At 43.7% G+C, this 19,466-nt stretch overlaps 1 protein-coding gene across 6 annotated transcripts in view; it reads left to right on the top strand.

Moving 5' to 3' along the window:
• Window positions 1-5,377: 5,377 nt before the first annotated feature.
• The window catches only part of RAPGEF2 (Rap guanine nucleotide exchange factor 2), a 243,388-nt gene continuing 229,299 nt past the window's right edge, over window positions 5,378-19,466 (top strand). For 3 of the 6 annotated variants that reach the window (XM_070415385.1, XM_070415387.1, XM_070415384.1), the window contains exon 1: window positions 5,380-5,575. In XM_070415385.1, the coding sequence (XP_070271486.1) occupies window positions 5,507-5,575 (69 nt within the window). In that variant the 5' untranslated portion in view covers window positions 5,380-5,506. Of the gene's footprint in view, window positions 5,576-19,466 lie in introns of all 6 variants that reach the window. The other 3 variants (XM_070415386.1, XM_070415392.1, XM_070415391.1) reach the window with 2 other exon arrangements.

Here is a 19,466-nt window from a genome sequence, read left to right as displayed (position 1 = left end):
AAACCTGCCTTTATGATACAGCACAAGAGATGGTTTACTTGGATGATGGCTAGTTGACAACAGTTTATTTCAGATGAATTGGCAAATTTTGTGTCTCATTCTGTCGTCCATGTTATACCAAGCACCCTGTTGGTGCTCAGTTGGTAATAAAACAGCAATGCATGCCCATATCAGATGTCCCAGATGTTCAATGGTGATTAGCATTATTAACATATGCAGATAAGTAGATTATAAATAGGGGGGAAATTAGCTTTAAATTGAAGTTAAATGATAGCTTAGAGGTGAGCTAGTCATTTTGTTGGTGGATCAGATACCATTATGCCTTACCTAGGACAGTGGTGCAATTTACTATCACAGTAGAGCATTCAGAAAAAGAGAGGTGGGTTGGCATCTGCGATTCATAACTTTCTGGCTGTGGGGACTGGGGTTCCTGCCTGCTGCCCACGCTTTGAAGGGCCCTGCCCTAGCTTCACCCTTCCACATGGCTCAAGGAGTTCCCAACTCTCTGAGCACCCGGAACCCTGGAACTTACTGTCCTGCCACTTGGAGGCCTCATCTTCCAAGGCTGGACCAGGGCTGCAGAACTCACCAGGGAGGCTTTTGTGAGGGGTCTGATGGAGTTTCAATGTGCAGGCTGGGGTGTCCTCATGGGTGTGAGCCTTTTTGTGGTATGGGATGGAGCTGAGATGGGAAGAATATGGGGTGCGAGTTTCAGGCCGGAAGCCAGTACTCCCTGCAGCACCGTGTCCTGTTAACTCAGAGCTTTACGTATGTGTGATAGGGTGTATGGATCTCCTTTTGTTAGCTTGTCCCAGGCCCTTCCAAAGTTAAAGGCAGGCCTGGAACTAGGGCAAGTCAGGTCTCCTCTTTTAGTCTCAGGTTCCTCATCTGTAAACAGGATAATAACTGTTCCACTAACCTCGAAGGAATAGGATGAGAATGATCTTAAAAATAACTACCATTTGTTGAGTGCATACAATGGTCCAAGCACTATGCAGGGCACTTTGCATACATTATAATAGAGTCTTACAAATCTTCAGGGCACGCAGTTCTTGTGCATTTTTTATAGAACAGAAAACAGGCTCAGAGAGGTTTTCTCTCCCAGCCCTGCCCCCGACTGCCAGGGACACAAGTGAGATACTATATGTAACAATCTAATACACACAATGTAATACGATAGGTATTCATTCATTTACACTGTGTCTTTGGAAATAGCAGTGAACAAAAGGAACAAAAACCATTGACTTCTGCCGGGAGCCGGTCCATCCTTGCTGCTTGACACAGTCGCTGCAGAGAAGAAACATCTGCATAGCATATGTTTCAAGGGGCCTGGCGTATATGGCATACTGTTCTTAATATGTTTGCTCCCCTTCTTGGCGCTATGTGTTTTAACCAAGGTCACCTCTCCGAGAAAGGTTGTTTCCCCAGGTAGGGATTTTTCCCTGAAGTTAGGGAGGGAATAAAACCACTTCACTAAGTGCCAGGCGGGTAGTTAATCACTTTAACTAAGAACAATCACGCTTAAGCTACATAATCTTTACTCCCTGGAATGGAGATAAGAAACAACGCCCTAGCCGAAACCGGTTTGGCTCAGTGGATAGAGCGTCGGCCTGTGGACTGAAGGGTCCCAGGTTCGATTCCGGTCAAGGGCATGTATGTTGGTTGCGGGCACATCCCCAGTAGGAGATGTGCAGGAGGCAGCTGGTCGATGTTTCTCTCTCATCGATGTTTCTAACTCTCTATCCCTCTCCCTTCCTCTCTGTGAAAAATCAATAAAATATATTAAAAAAAAAAAAAAAAAAAAGAAACAACGCCCTAACCTTTGGAATAGAAATTGACAGGATTAAAATCAACTGGTATAAATACAGATGTAACAAGACAACAGAACACAGAACCTAGAGACAGAACCTAGCGAGAGAACATGCCAAAAGATCCTGGACAGAACCTGGCTACAGATCTTGGCTGGAGAACGTAGACAGAACATGGCAAAAGAACCTGGATAGAACCTGGCTGGAGAACCTGGACAGAACCTGGCTGGAGAACCTAGCAAGAGAACATGGACACAGAACCTGGCTGGAGATCCTAACCAGAACTTGGCTGGAGATCCCAACCAGAACTTTGGCTGAAGTTCCTGGCTAGAGATCCTGGCTAGGCTGCTGATCAACTGAAGGCTGTCTCCGTGTCATTCCTTCTTCGCCGACTCCGTCCACACCTTTGGGGACCCCTGGACCTGCTGGGGATGGACCCCAGCATCAAAGACTTCGGCAGCATACATTATAGTGGAGGAAGACAAACAATAAATAAAACAAATAGCTAAAATGATACAATATGTTAAGATGGTGGCAAGGAAAGGAAGATAATTAAGGCATAGATGTGACAGGGAAAATGACACTTGAATAAAGACATGAAGGAGGTGAGGAAACAACATCATAGGTTTTGTTCTGTTTTTGGTGGGTTGGGGGAGTGCGGGGATCATGCTGGTGGCAGAGGACCAGCGAAGGGAAAGGCCATGAGACTGGATAGAGCTTGTTCATTGTGTTTCAGAAACAGCATGGAGGCCAATGGGGCTGGAAAAAACGAGGGATACAGTAGTAGGAGATGGTCAGAGAGAGAAGGGGGGTGGAACCGGATCCATAGGTATTTAGGCCATAGTAAGGACTCTGGCTTTTAGCTTAAATGAGATGGGGAGCTAGTGGATTATTTTTATTATTATTGTTTTTTAAGCAGAGGAGTGACTTGAGCTGGATTGAAAAGACTCAAAGTACACTGCTGGAGGCAAGTGCCCAAAGAGGAAGCTCAGGTGGGTGGTTATTGCAAAATATAGGCACAAGTTGATGCTGACCAGGGTCATGGCAGTAGAGGTGGTAGGTGGAGGTTGGATTCCAGATAAGGTACTTTGAAGGTCGAGCCGACAGGTTTACTGACCCTGTGGGGTGTAAGAGAAAGGGAGGAGTCAAGGATGACGGCAGTGTTTTTCAGCTGGGCCATTGGAAGGGTGTAGATGGCATGGACTGGAATGGGAAGGCTGTGGGAGGGCGCATTTGGGGCAGGTAACCTGGAGCCTGGTTTGCACATGTTAATTCCGAGACGTCTATCAGACACCAGATGGAGGTGTCAGGTATTATTTTTTCACCTCATCGGATTTGATTTTCTTCTTCTCTCCTTACTGTGCTATCATGGCACTTATTCGTGTTCTTTGCTTTCAAGGTGGTGGTCCATGTCATAGAGAATTTGATGCTAGGGTTCAACCAAGGGGTGAAAGAAATAGGGGGAAGCAGTTTCAGCAAGAGGAATACAAAAGGGTCTACAGATCCAATTTTAACTTGGATCTGGTCTCACAGGGTTGCACAGCCCCTTCTCTAATTAGAAGCCACACAGTTTGTTTCATGCCACACAGGTCACTTCAGGACCCCCCCCCCCCCCCCCCCACAAATGTTTGCTCACGAGTTTAAAATAAACTAGATGTTAAAAAGGTATGTTTGAAAATTTGAAAACAGTTCAATGTACTAGGTCATAAAAGTAACAGTCCTCCTCTAAGTATAGCCTCCGCATAGACATCAAAACATGGACTTGTTGGGAAAGGAGGAGGGGGGAGACAGATAAAAATAAAACCCCAGGACCAGACCAGCAGAGCTGTTCCTGGTGCTTGGCTGACCTCACACACCTTGACCTGGCTCAGAAAGGGAGAGGGAGGGGGACGTGAAGCAGCAGGAGTGGTAACATCTTAAAGGGCTAGGTTTCAGTGCTCTCTGCACCAAGGGAGTCCCGCTGGACACTGTGGATAAGGACGTCTGCTCTGCCCAAGGCAAAGCCTGATTGGTCAATGTGTCCGGTTATGTCTCAAAACCTTCCAGGACTCAAGAACACCTTTAAACCTGGCATGTTTTCGTGTCTGGGGTGGTGTTGGGTCTAGTGTTGACACTGGCACGTTTCCATCTCCTTAATTTCGTGGTCATTCAAGTGTCTGATGGTGCCAGCACGAACGCTTTCCCTGCAGCAAGTGACAAATCAACAAAATAAATCCTTAGAGGATTTATGGTCTCGGGAGCGGCTAGGCGCCAACCCCCGGGTTCAAAACGATTCCTCAGTGCGGTGCCAGGACACCGGGACCCGCGCCACCTCCTCGGGGCCAGGCTGTGCGGGGCTGGGACCCGCTCCTCCTTGGGCGCGGCGTCCCGCGGGCGGCCCCCGGGTGGGGCTCACCTGGCCCCAACCGAAGGTGAGGCTCCCAGGCGAGGGCGCGGCCGGCGGGCGGGCGCCGAGACCGCGAGGGGGCGGGACCCGGCGCCACGGGCCGCCCCGCCCCGCGATGATGCAGCGCCCGCCGACTCGCCTCCGCGCTGTCACTCACTCCTCACCATGGTTGCAGCACAAAGCAACAAGCCCGGGAGGCCGCTTCCTCCCTGAGGATCGGCTCGGGCGGCCGGAGAAGACGCAGGAGGAGGAAGAGGCGGAGGAAGAGGAGGGGAGTCGCCGCTGCCCAAACACTCTCCCGCGGGGGCTGTGCGCGGCTCGCGGCTCTCGGCCCCCGGACGCCCGCCGCCGGGAGTCGGACCTGGGCCGCCCGCGGCCCCCACCCCCTCGCCAGCCCCGCCCGGACCTGGAACAAAGTTGCTGAGAGCGACTGGGCCGGAGGGCTGCAGCCCGGGCCGGGCGCTCTGGCCGCGGCGGCGCCGGCGCCTGGGAAGCTCCGCTCCGGGCGCGCGGATGGGGGGAGGCGGCGGCGGCGGAGCCCACGGCGGCGGCCGGAGCTACGGAGGCGGCGGCGGCGGCGCGGCGGCCCGAGGGGATGCAGCAGCAATCGGGAGGGACGGCCGAGCCCACTAGACGATCCGGAGCGGCTGGGACAGCGGCCGAGGCGATCGGGCTGCGCGGCGCCCGGACCTGAGCCAGCCTTCCCCGCGGCGCCCCGGTGCCCGAGGACTGGGGGGCGCGGGCGATCCGAGCGCTTCCGGAGACCCCCGGGCGGCGGCGCGAGCCCCTGAGAGGAGGGGGCGACCCTCCGCGCGGGCGGGGAGAAGAGGCCCCGCCTGCACGCAGCCCTACCCCTCCTCACCGTCGCCCGCACCTCCCTAAAAATAACTCCGGCTCGCCGGGGCCAGGAGGAGCCGCCACTGTCCCCCGAGTGAAGCCGGGGAGGCGTGTCCAGCCAGGGCCCGGAGGGAGCCGGGCGCGCCAGGAAGCCTTGCCCGGCCCAGCGGCGAGGAATAGGAGGAAGGGGAGTTCCCGGCCGCCGATCCAGCCGCGGCGACCCTCCGGAGCTGCGCGCCGCCGGCGCCCCTCGCGCGGCCTCGCTCTCCCGCCAGGTCTCCTGCGCGCCCGTCCCGCGCTCCGGGCCCCCGGGCTCCGCCGAGCCGCCCCCCGCGGGCCCCGCCGCCGCCGCCGCCGCGGTTTGGCTCATTAGCCACGGGCGGGCGGAGCGCGCAGGGCGGAGGCAGCGGCTGCGCTGGGCCGGGAGGAGGCCGACACGGGTGCGGAGCGGCCCCGGCCCGGCCCGCGGGCAGAGATGGCTTCCTACGTGGATAACAGCTTCCGCCAAGCGGTGATGAAGAACCCCGCGGAGAGGACCTCCCAGGTGAGACCCGTTAGGACTTGGCCGCATTTGCGCCTCCTCGGCTGCGCCCTCCCCGCCCCCCCCCCCTTCCTGATACGGTTCCCCCCGCGCATCCCACTTCTCCTGATAGGACCTCCAACTTCCAGTGACAGCCCATCTCCCAGTCTTGTTCCCTGGTCGTCCTGGGTTTACTTTTACGCCTCCTGGATAGTCTCCTTTGCGTTGCCCTCCCCATTCCTGACCTTCCCCCTACGTTTGCCTAGCGGAGGGAATTGTCTAATGAGCTTCCCCTCTCCCCAGCCGCACTCCCGGCCCCGTGAATCTTGGGGGGCCTTGCGGAGGGGAGGTGCTCACCTCCCCTGGCTTGGCTCCTCTTGCCACTCTGGCCGCGGGCCCCTTCCTTCTCATGCATGCAGCCCCTTCTACCTTTAGAGTTTGGAGGTGTTGGCAGAGGTATTGCAGGAAACTTGTATGGGTCTGCGAGAGACGATCCGTGTTGGCCTTCTTCTAAACGTAAAGCATTGAGGTGTTTGTGTATTTATTATTTTGCTCTTTTGAAAAAGGGATGCAGCTTTCCCATGACAGGGGGAAAAAGTTGGATAGCTAAGTTCGTGCTTTTAGTTTAAAATGCAGACATTCTTGCAGGGCAGGCATGTCAAACCCACCCCCGGGAAGGGCACCGTGCGGATTCCTTTGGTGTTGCACAACCTTGTCAAAATTAGATAAGTTTGTTAACCTTTATACATTCGTTTACCTTCAGGCTTATTTTCCTTTTCCTTGAACTGGAGGAATTACCGCTGGCGTTGGATTTGGTCGTTTCAAGTTGGACTGGCGAGGGGGAAATTTTATAAAAATGTGGTGGCTTGATTTTTTTTTTTTTTTTGCTTTTAGTTGCTGACTAGAGAATGACGCATATTCCTAAGCGTTGGGATGGTGACTACAGGATATCTCGTTGCCAACCCTATTAGACAAATAAGCCCTTCTGATCCGTGGGACCATCAGACATGTAGGATCTAATTCTTGAAAGAGTTGCTGCGCTTGTTAAGTGTTGGATGCCATCTGTTCAAATCCAAATGCTCTTCTCTGACGTTGATTATTGTTACTTAATGTGGGGGAGAACGGAGTAAAACAGAATCTTCCATTGGCTGCCTTTGGACAAGGCCCAAGAATGGCACCTGGTACCGTTTTTGATGTTTTCGTTTTTCTTGATGGAGCCATCACATCTGGGGGAAGCATAGATTGCACGTATTTACCAAATGTGTCGTGTGCCTTCCCTTATCCACCATTAGTTTAAAAATTGACCACCGCATCAGTCTTCTGCAGCTGAGAATGCGCGTTCCCAGTTAGTGTGGTGGAAAAGCACATTTCAATGAAAGAATTGCATTTTGAAGTGCCAAGTGAAAGCACACATGCTGGGAACATTAGAACCTAGCAAGACAGGTCAGAAAATGATGTCAGAGGCCTTTCATGGAAATTAGAGATGGGGGAAGTGGTGATGCCTTTTGTCGATTAATTAGAATAGCAATGATTGGAAACCTACTTGTGGGGGGGGGGGGGGGTGTATTTCACCAAACAAAACTCAGAGACAAAACCTGCGCTGTGACAGCATGTGGACTGTGCCAAGTCAATGAACTGTTAAACTTTCCTGTTCCTGTGCCAGTTGTGTAGAATAAAAATGGACCCGGCATAGTACTGGCCTGAGTCAGAAGTGGGCCAGTGACTACTGACACCACAGGATGAAAGCTTCATTGACAGTCGGAAAGCCTCGCATTGCCCCCACCCAACCGTTATGGGCAAAAGTAAACAGAGGGAAAGCTACCAAACGTTTTGTACATTCTTTTTTAAGTACGTTTTTATTGATTTCAAAGAGGAAGGGAGAGGGGGAGAGAGATAGAAACATCAGTGATGAGAGAGAATCATTGATTGGCTGCCTCCTGCACGCCCCCTATTGGGGATCAAGTCTGCAACCCCTGCATGTGCCCTTGACTGGAATGGAACCGACCCTCTCTATCCACTAAGCCAAACCAGCTCGGGCCGTTTTGCATTCTTAAGTATCAGCTCTATTAACGTTGATGTTCATTGGGTTATTACTAATGCAGACCCTCACACTTATCTATTATTGTTTGAAAGAGAAAGTAGTTTTGCATGTGAATGTTTTCCAACTTCACCTGGCTTGTCAAAAAAAATGAACGTTTGACATGGACTCAGGTAAAAAAGTTTTGGTTGAAGGTGCTTTTTCTACAGAGTGCCTTGTTAATGCAAGGGCTGGGAGTTCTTCTGTGCTGTCTTTTTCATGGATGCTAGAGAGTTTTGAAATGTAAGAAAAGCACACGTTAAATAGGCTTGATATCACGAACAGAAGGATGTGAACTAGGACAGTTTTGCTGTCATGCTTCCTTCTGTTTCTCAGGATAGACTCGGTAAAGGCCTTTGTGTGATTCTCATTACAGGCAAAAGGAAGGGGCTTTGAAAGAAAAGAATACAGGAACATATAGAAATAATTTTTGTTAAATTCGGTTTCTTTCTTCCCTTTCTTTTTTTTTAAACCCCAGCAATCCGGTTTCTCTCCAAAACTTGGTGAAGACTTACATAGTTTTGTATTTAGGTCAATCAATTGCCTAGAAGTCATGGTGATGTTGCTAGTGTAACCTAAGTAGTTAGCTAGGAGGGAATCTGGGCGTCGTGAGAACCCCAGTGGAAACACCCAGCTTTGACAGTGAGGGAGCTTTTCAGGCCCACCTGGAAAATAGGAACGCATTTTATTTAGGCATGTCATTAGAGAGGAGGAATGGTAAGGAGATAGAGAAAAATTGCCACCTGACCTTTGTCACTATTTCACCTGATATTCTGAGAGGAGGAAAAAAGTCGTCTTTAATCCAAGTGTGTCCCATATTGTGTGTCTGGAAACCTAGCTAAGTTCTAGTCAATGGGGCGCTGTGTTCTGAATAACAAACCTTCTTGTACATAATGAACACTATAAATGTTCTATTGATACCTTTCAGTGCACCTCTGTTGAAAAACAGGACTCTTAAGTAATTGCTTTATTAAACTATTTGGGTTTATGTCTTTAAATCACTTAAATGGGAAGCGTGATCACCAAAGCAATTTAGTGAAGTAAAAGACGTAAATAAATTACAAACAGCTTTATCCCTCAAGGCTTCAAACAGTAAAATGATTTTTCTAAACCGTTTTATTAAGTTGTTGAGTTCAGACCCCTTGAAATTGCTTCTGTAGAGTGTTTAAACACACAGTGTTTTCAGTTTTTCAGGTGAAACATCTATTGTGGAATTGTTTCCTCTACTTTAAAGACCTAATTTATTGTGTTTTTAGCTAGCTGTAAAAGTTACTCTTAAAATTGGTGAGTGTAAAATGGCTTCACCTTATCCCCTTCTAGTTAACAATTTTACTTTGTCCTTACCTATTGAAAAACATTTTTTGTTTTGGCTATTGTACCTTTTGATTTAATTGCTAACGCATGAATTTGTGAGCTGAGAGTTTCTAACAGTACAAGAAAGATTTAATTCCTTGCAAAGTCATTCAGTAGAATACATCTTAAGTCGTAATGACAGGGCTGAAAAATACCTGTAGCCCAGAGAACTTTCAATTATGAGAATCTTCACAAAAGAGTTTTTATAGTAAATATTTAACTTTCAAATCTAGTGGGAAAATTGTGTCTGCTATACTTACATTTTCTATTTGAGTTTCTTTTTATCATTGTTTGTGAGCAGTCTCATATTTTTCATTTGACAACTTACACTTTCATTATATTTTTGCTCATTTTGGGGTTCTAGTAATATATATTTGCTTCTTAAGCAGTTTTGTTCATAAACACAACTAAATGATCTGTGAGCAATATTTAAAAAGCATGTCTCCCCAAATTATGCCTGTTTGGTCACAAGTATTTAGTTTACATAACAATGATATTTGGATTTGTAGGTTAAAAAACTACCTATTTATAACTGAAATACTAATTTCAAATTGTATTGGCATATGACTGAACAAGTGAGGACTTAAATTTATGGTAAAAATATTACTGGCTTTTTTCCTTCTATATTAGTCTCCTTCAAATAACCTTTTAAGCATTTAGTAATTAACAGTTCCATAATTAGCTTTGCATATCTTGGCTGAGGTTCAACATGAATCTCTCCAACTGCAGTGCTGTATATAGAGACTGGATTAACGCAGTCCTTCCCAGACTTTGGGCTTTCACAAAACACTTAAAAAGCAAGAAAGGAGCCCTGGCGGGTATGGCTCGTTTGGTTGGAACATCCCACCAAAAGGTGGCAGGTTCTAGACCAGGTCAGGGCACATACCCAGATTTCGGGTTCAGTCCCAGTAGGGGTGTGTGCAGGAGGCAATTGATCTATGTTTCTCTCTCTCAAATCAATCAATCAACATTTTAAAAAGGAAGGACATTAAGAAAAACCCAAAACAAAAACAGCTATCACCTCCTATCATTGCCATTTAATAAGAAAGGTAGGACTCACTGTCACTTCAAAGCTCAGTTTCTGAAGTCAGATTTTCTTTGCTTAAAAAAATGCACTGGGTCTTTTCTTTCTTTTTTTTTTTTAAATTTACTGTTGGCTTGAAGAAAAACTTTATCTGGGTGGATTTTGGGGGTGAGTTACATGATTACAATAAGATCTGCCTTTGGTGATATTTAAAATTCAAATCAAGTAAAGTAGTGTGACATAAAGTAATTGTGGCATATGCCTCAAATACAAATTAACTCTGAAATAAAGAACTTTTAAAACCACAGAAAGACAGTGCTTCTTGAGTCATTTGAAAACTTACTTTTTAAGGAATTGTAATTACCTGAAGTAACTTGGGTCTAGACTAAAGAGATATGGAAATGTGAACACTGGTGATAGTTTCTTGATACCTGCACTTTATGGGCTGTTCTTTCCCTCCCCATTTTTGGTGGCAGTTTCCTCATCTGTAAAATGGGGACAATAGCTTTCTGAGGTTGTTTAGTGAATGAAGTCAAAGAAAGTACATTTACTGTTTACTAGTCAGTGCAATGTCTAATGATAGTTCTTCCATATTGCGGCACATTTTAATGGAAATACCTATTATTATCCAAGCCTCGGGAATTCAAAAGATGAAATGAGGCCTATGTCCCTCAAGTCATTCACCAGTCTATTGTATCCTGTAAGTAGGATGTGATTCATTAGTGCTGTAACAGCTGTCCTCTGCCAACACGGGAGAGGCTGTGGTCTTCCTACGTGAGTAGGTGTACTGAGTCTCGAGTGAGTAGGAGCTCACCTACTAGTGAACTAGGAGACACGAAGAAGAGTCCAGACTGACACACTGTCATAAAAGTAGCACACATGATTGTAAGAAAAGATATGTAGACCTTTGATCAATGTGCTCGGAGTCAAGGGAGTGAGTGAGTAGGGGATGGGGAGTGACTCCACTGGAGTGTAGAAGCTTGTGGTTTGGAGGAGAGTGAGAAGAGCCCAGGACATGTGTGGCTGTTTTTCAGGCTTGCGATGGTTGGGCGCCTGAGTTACGCAGTGGAGACGGACCAGAAATATGCGGTAGACTGCTGGACAGGCTGGCGGAATGTGTGCACGTTTATGCCAGCTGCTCATTGCATCCAACTACACTCACATTATGCCAGTACATTCCAGTCATGGCCAGTGACAGTGATGGACATTTCCTCGTTCGTTGGGGGAAAACCCCAGGTTGTTGAATATAATTTTCTTGTTTTTTGTTTTGTTTTGTTTTTTTTAACTTACACCATTTTTTTCTTAAACTTTGGTATCTTCTATGTGTTCAGTTTGGAATCTAATATGAAATGTCTGATTTATCTTATCATTATGCTAAATACATGACTTTTTCTTAACCTGTAAGGATAACGTGACTCGGAAGCATTCTGCCTGGGAAGAGTCAAGGAGTGTTTGAATTTAAGCAGGCAAAAAGTGAATTCATCTATCTTTTTTTTTTTTTTATATATTTTATTGATTTTTTACAGAGAGGAAGTGAGAGGGATAGAGAGCCAGAAACATCGATGAGAGAGAAACATCGATCAGCTGCCTCCTGCACATCCCCTACTGGAGATGTGCCCGAAACCAAGGTACATGCCCTTGACCGGAATCGAACCTGGGACCCTTGAGTCCGCAGGCCGACGCTCCATCCACTGAGCCAAACCGGTCAGGGCACCTATCTTAATAAAAGGGTAATATGCTAATTAGAAAGGATGTCTTCTGGATATCCTTCCAGACATCCTTCCGGACAAAACCATGGTGGTTTGGGGCTGAGGCAGAGGTGGTTAGGGGCGATCAGGCCGGCAGGGGAGAGTGGTTAGGGGTGATCAGGTGAGCGGTTAGGAGCCAGCAGTCCTGGATTTTGAGCGGGATCGGGCCTAAACTGGCAGTCGGATATCTCCCGAGAGGTCCCAGATTGGAGAGGGTGTAGGCTGGGCTGAGGGACACCCCCCTTGCATGAATTTCGTGCACCAGGACTCTAGTTTACAATAACAATTTGCAATTGACTTGGGATATAATGATTGTAGTGAGTCTGAGAACAGGTCCTTATTCTTCCCCTACACTGTTCTTTATTTAGATAGATTAATGTTAAATTAGGAAGGAGAAGCAGTTTGTAGTAACATATAATTGTAGCTTTGTTAGAGCTTTTGAATACATATAGTTAAAATGTCAGCCTTTGTCGGGGGAAATGATAAGCTGATTGCCACATTATTTTGGTTTAGGATTTTTAACTTTTCAGGAAAAATAAAAAACACCTTTATTCTCACATGCTAATTAGCCACTTCTTACTGAACCGTATGAAGTATGTGTTTCCTGCTGAATTCAGGTACTTCCTTTTCTTCTTCAGTCAGTGAAATAATTTGTCTTTAGTGTGGCTGTGGTGGGTGGGGTAGTTTTGGTGGAGCAGAAAGTTTAGCTTTTGCATTTTAAATTCTCTTGGCCCTATTGTTTCTGTGTTTTCACATTCATTAATCATAAGATGTGTGATTGATGTCAGTGACTTGAAGGGGAAACTTGGTTTTGCCATTGGAACTAAAACCCTCTTCCCTCTTGCTGTAATTTCTCATTGCTTGTGCAAGTTGAAAATCATAGATTGTGGAGGTTTAGAACTTCTCAGAAATTTAATGAGCTAAATGAATTGAAATACCATAATATCTGGCCCTTGGCACCTTTCTGCTCTCTATTCTAGCTGGTAGTATTTGTTCCTACCTAACATAAAAACTGAGAAAGGAAAAGACCCTAAAGAAGAATTAGGCGTTAAATGTTTTTCAGCTGAGGCCTGATTGTAACTTTCCTAGAAGCTAAACTAGCAATCAGTGGATCTAGGGGTTGGGGCGCTGTGCTGTTTATCTGACTTCTGAGTATTCACTGCAGAATTAAAACTCATTACCCACTTTAAAAAATAAACTTTTTAGATTGAGATAATTGTAGATTCACATGCAGTGTTAAAAAAGAATGCAGATATTACTAATATCTTGCAAAACTATATAGTACAATGTCACAACCAGGATATTAACATTGATAGTCAAGATACACAACAATTCCATCACAAGAATGTCTCTTGCCCTTTTATAGCCACAGTTACTCCCCACCCTGCCTCTGGCAAAGGTTAATAATGTGTTCTTCACTGCTATAATTTGATCATTTCAGGAATGTTATGTAAATGGAATCCTACAGGATTTGACCTTTAAGGATTGGCTTTTTTCACTCGGCATAAGTCTCATTACCTTTTGGCTAAAATGAATTTCTGCTTTTGTCACTGAGTAGTTTGGATTTATGTTCCTGAAATACCAATAATATGTGGGGATTGTGGGTTAGGGTGTGTGTGTGTGTGTGTGTGTAAGATGAGATAGATTTAAATAGTGACAGTGGTGAGAAAATTCTGTAATAATCTATACAGACCAAAGTTTATGAAGTCTTGGCTAAGCAAGAGGTATAGTAATAGTACAATATGTTTGGGATATTTCAATATGTACATTTTTTTTTCCCCATAATGGAAGTGATAAGATTAGTCTTAGCCATCAGTGATTCCTCATTCAGAGAAATTACTTGACCTTACCCTACTGAAATGACATTTTTTACAAGTCAGAAGGAAATCTAATAGATGTATGTACAAAGGCATTCCAGTGGCCAAATTGAGGACAATTTGAGCAACAAGGTAAATAATGGATTATAATCTCTAGGGAAAAAATATTTCTTGAGCTCATCTGTACTAATGAAAGGGTAATATGCTAATTAGACCAGGTCGACCCTCCGGAGGTATGACTTCCTTCCAGACAAAGCCATGGTGGTGGGGGCCAAGGCAGAGGCAGGGGCGATCAGGCCGGCAGGGGAGGGCAGTTGGAGGCGAGATCAGGCCGGCAAGGAAGGGCAGTTGGGGGCGAGATCAGGCTGGCAGGGGAGGGCAGTTAGGGGCGATCAGGCAGTCAGGCAGTTGAGCGGTTAGGAGCCAGTGGTCCCAGATTGCGAGAGGGATGTCTGACTGCCGGCAGTCGGACATCCCCTAAGGGGTCCCTGATTGGAGAGGGTGCAGGCTGAGCTGAGGGGACCCCTCCCCCCATGCACGAATTTCATGCATTGAGCCATTAACACTAATATAAGTAAATAAGGCAATAAATAGATAATTGGGGGAGAAGTTCCTTGTTATAGTAGAATTCCAAGAAAAAGTGCAGAAGGAGCCCTGGCTGGGGTGGCTCAGTTGGTTGGAGGAGCATTGTCCTGTGCACCGAAGGGTTTGGGGTTTGAGTTCCAGTCAGGGCACATACCTAGGTTTCAGGTTCATTCGATCCCCAGTTGGGGAGTGTGCATCCTGCAACCGATCCATGTTTCTCACATGAATATTTCTCTCCCTCTCCCTTCCTTTCTCTCTAAAATCAGTTTTTAAAAGTGTGGAAGGAATGATGGAAATAGAAAATTACCAGTAGGCAAGCATCATAGCATAATTGTTACTAGCCAGAGTCATCGATGGATGCCAAAATTAGTGGGTGAAAGTATGATGAAAAACATGCTATCAAATACCAGAAATACTTGCATAATCTCAAAGTATCTTTGCCACAAGATTAATTAATTATAAAAGGAAGTAAATACTTTTATAGTGAAGAAAACTGGCAGACACCAAATTAACCAGGTGATCATGGTTACATCACCAATAATAAGACATATCAACATCATGATTCACTGAGAAGGGCACATCTGTGGTTAGATTCTTATTAAAAAAAAACTTCAATCTAAGTGTTGGAAAACAGTAGACAAACTCAAATTTAAGGACATTATATAAAGTAACTGCCTAGTACTCAAAAGTGTCCAGGGTATGAAAGGAAATACTAAAGAACTGTCACAGGTTTGAAGAAACTAAGGAAATGTGATAACCAAATGAGATGTGGGATGCTGGAGACCAGAAAAAAGTTATTAGGACAAGTGGTGAAATTTGACACACACACACACACACACACGCACACACACACCACACACACACACACACACACACACACACCACCAATAAATAGACAAGAGGGCTAAAACAGTAACTTAACTATTTTTATTCATCTTTTTTTAAAAAAATATATTTTATTGATTTTTTTACAGAGAGGAAGGGAGAGAGTTAGAAACATCGATGAAAGAGAAACATCGATCAGCTGCCTCCTGTATACTTCTTACTCGGTATGTGCCCGCAACCAAGGTACATGCCCTTGACCGGAATCGAACCTGGGACCCTTGAGTCTGCAGGCTGTCACTCTATCCACTGAGCCAAACCGGTTAGGGCTATTCATTTTTAATCCTACCTGAATTTTGTAGAAATTCACAAGATACAGTATATTTTACCAGTTTTGAATATTTCATGATTTCAAATTTAAGTAAACTAGAAGATTTGGTATAAGAAAAAATGTGTAGGAAATAATGTATCTCATGTACATTAAGCAAAATGGAAAATAAATTGTGGTAGCAGCTTAAGGAAGTCAATCCAGGAAGTCAAAAAGGTTGTAGGTCCCTCCCCACCCCCCTTTTCCTTTCCTGTGAATTAAAAAAATGTTTAAATTGTTTTTGGTAGATGTGAGAATGGAAGGGGGAAAGGGAGTGGCAAAGGTATTTAAAAAGTCTAGTCAGTGCCCTGACTGGTTTGGCTCAGTGGATAGAGCGTTGGCCTACGGACTGAAGGGTCCCGGGTTCGAGTCCAGTCAAGGGCATGTACCTTGGTTGCGGGCACATCCGCAGTTGCCGGGTGTGCGGGAGGCAGCTGATCGATGTTTCTCTCTCATTGATGTTTCTAACTCTCTATCCCTCTCCCTTCTTCTCTGTAAAAAATCAATAAAATATATAAAAAGTCTAGTCAGAGACACAGTTATAGCTATAGATGATATAACACTATCTAAATGGAGTGTGTTCAGTGCTTTCATTTAGAATTTAAGGTCTTTTTCTGTTAGGATTCAAAAAGGGCGAAAAAAGCAATTTCTTTTAAAATCAGCTCAAGGTAGAAATATTTCCACAAACCTTCGCATTGCAATCCTGGAGCACCTCCCCCACCTCTCAGCCCCCCTCTAGTTAGCCACCCACCTTTTCTCGTGGTAAACACTGGGGAATGCATGCTGTTTTTGTGGCCTGTGCACTGTTTTGGTATAACTGAAATTGGTGCTGGAAGATGGATTAAAGCATGTGGGACCTAATGTTTGAGATAACTACAAATAAACTATAAGCCGGGAGGTATTTACTGTTTTCAATTATAAAGATATAAAACCATTTCTTTTCTTTATTTTAAGAGAATTTGTCCCCCTCCTGTTTGATGCTTTCAGTAATAAATTGTGTTTGAGGAAACAAGTGAAAAAGAAAAGACCTGGCCAGACTTTGAAGCAACTAAAATCTTATAAAATAAGAAATGTGAAAATGGTTAGGTGTAGACTAAACCTATTTAACATTTGTCTAGTTCTGTATATAAGGAACTATTTGAATCCTTCAAGGCAATACGTTTCTGATTTCTTCCGGTGCATAATCCTTACATTATGTAGTCTTGCAAACTCCATTTTCTAAAAGCACATTCAAATGTATTAGAAAAAGCTTGGTCCAATTGTTAGAAATATTTGGCTGAGTTACATTTTTTAGCCATTAAGAAACTGCTTGATCAAACATACACTTCCAAACAACTAGAGATGAGTTTTAAAAACTCAACAGTTTAAAAAATTGAAATGCAGTGGCGTAAAACGTGAAGAATTTGCCTGCATTTCAGTTTTGTTTCTGATCTTTATTCGTGTCTGATCCCCCTACTTTTTAAAAAATCCTCATCAAGGATATGTTTGTTGAGTTTAGAGAAAGAGAGAGAGAGAAAGGGAGAAAGGGAGAAGGAGGGAGAGAGAGAACATTGATTGGTTGCCTCCCGACTGGGAATCGAACCCACAACTTACGTATGTGCCATGACCTGGGAATCAAACCCAGGACCTTTGGGTGTATGAGACTACATTCCAACCAACTGAGCCACACTGGGCCAGGGCCGATCCCCCTGCTTTTATAGAGCTGGAAGAAATGGAGGAACAAGCTTTATGAGCAAATGTTATCTGCATGCCTGCTCCGCTCCTTGGGTTTGAGATACCACAAACTTCTTTTAGACACAGTGTGTGCAGTTCTTTATTCCCAAATGAGAACCTCCAAACCCTAATCATCATCTGAGACTCAGGTTGGAATGGTGGGAATTCCTATCTTGATTCCCCCGTCTCTGATATGGTTAAAGTCTACACCGCACAGAGTAGCTCTGTGGGAGGCAACATGGCAAAATTACGTTACATGCCCTCGTTCCCACTTTATATATCCTGGGATGGCTGTTTTCCTTTGTAGTTACACATTTATATCTTTAATGGTATTCACAGAATAGTCCTTTTGAGTTTATTTAGTGTATTTCCTTCATGTAACTTAGTGTTTATGACCCTGGACTTTGGTGCCAAACAAACTGCTTTTTGGTCCTGAGTAGGTAACCTGGATTCCATGGACTGTTAAAATTTCATAAACACCGGGCTCAGCTATTGATTTGTCACCGACTTATTTTGCCAACTAAGCATGTTAAAATGAATGTAAACTTGTTCTTCATTATTCTCACTTCATGACATTTTAATATCATAAAAATAGAAAGGTCATGATCTCAATAAATTTAGCTGTTTTATCATATTATTCTGTTTTTGTAAAGGATTGATGAAAATTTTACCATGGGGGTGGGTATGGTAATATTACCAACATCCTATGGTTTGAAGGTTACATACATTCATGGACCTTAAAGTTCTTTAACAGTCTCTGGCATGGAGTGTTTAATAAATATTTGTTATTATTACTGTTACCTTTTATTTAGTATAAATAATATATACCATTATTTGTTGTTATATTATTAATATTGCTATTACTATTATTACTATTAATAGTTGCTATTTATTTGCTCTCTGCTGTTACTTGTCCCCTTAGATAATTTTTCATCATTAGTGTATCTTATAACTAATTCACCAAAGTGATAAATAACACAATTCAAGTCAGTAGGCTTGATTCATAGTATACATTGTATTAGGATCGCATTAGTCTGCAGGTTACCCAAAACTGCACACATGACAGGCTTAACTAAGGACTTTCTTTTCTCAAACGAGGCATTAAGCCAAACAAAAACAAAAAACCCCCAAAATAAAAAACTCATAGACACAGACAACAGTGTGGTAATTACCAGAAGGGAAGCCCTCTTAGGCTAGGTCCTTGTTATCGGTCAGAACTGTATCACACCGATACTTGTAGTTACCAAGGAGTCTGGGAATTTGAGTATTTTTCTTTTAAGCCTGTATATTATAGAAGGGCAAGAAAGAGAGAGATTAAGGTTAATGAGTGATATGAGCTGATAGTAGTTGTCCGACTTACTTTGCATAGAAAATAGATGATTGTAATAAGTTTATGCAGTGATTCTCAGGAGACCTCTTTGAAAGTCTTACTGGATTATAGAGCTACATTACTGTAGCTATAATTATGGAGTCATATAGATATATTCAACTTCTTGGTTCATTTGTTAAGTACTATATGGTTAATTTCTGAACTGCAGTCTCTTACTTGAAAATAGAGATAAAAATACCAGTGGGTGAGCATTATTAAAAGTGTAAATGAAACACTGACTCTAATTTTTAAATGGTAACTGTTGGTTGAAATATTGATTTAAAATATAATGTAGGATTACATTTTCTAAATTCATTTGATTTTGATTTACTCTGTTTTTAAAATTCTAGAAATTTTATTTCATTTTTAAAATGTTCCAGTTGTGTGTTCTCATATTTCTACCTGTAGTAATACTTTGTCATTTTTCTAGGACTTTCAAGTTTCAATTTGTCATCACTCCCCAAAGATGAATCATCACTTTTTATAAATAAATATACATTCGTATATAAAGTATTTATAAAAAAAAACCATTTAAATAGTTTTCTGTAATTTGTTGAATTCATATTTATATCATAAACTTATGTCTTTAAGAAAAATGTTTTCATCTTGAATGTTATACAAGATTAGCTGTAATACTAAACTTTAAGTAGGTACTGTGTTCTGCCTTAGAGCAATTGTGTTTAGTTTGGGCTTTTTAGGATAGCATTCAAGCTTTATATATATAAACTGCTCTTAATGTGTGGTGGGGTCAGTTAAACAATTTGCTGTTAGAAGTTAATGGCTAGAAATGTTGTTGGAAAAAGTTGAGGGTATTTGTCATTTTAAAAAATTCTTTGTTTTCGTAAGTTGGTTGTGGGGGTGTGTTTAATAAATGCCTGAGTTTGTAGTCTAAGTTAGGATCCTAAGTTAGGACACTCCTTAGCACAGAATAGGAGCTAAAAATGTTCTTTAAAAAATTGATGTTTCTTTCCTGAGAGCCTGAGATACTGGGGAAAAGTAATTATATCCTTTTATATTAGTAGCAAATTGAATAAAAGCTG

Source organism: Myotis yumanensis, unplaced genomic scaffold (genome assembly GCF_028538775.1).
Source record: "Myotis yumanensis isolate MYYU_CA2020_CCGP unplaced genomic scaffold, mMyoYum1.0.hap1 SCAF_5, whole genome shotgun sequence".
NCBI classification, from domain to species: domain Eukaryota; kingdom Metazoa; phylum Chordata; class Mammalia; order Chiroptera; family Vespertilionidae; genus Myotis; species Myotis yumanensis.
This window is presented reverse-complemented; position numbering and strand designations above follow the sequence as displayed.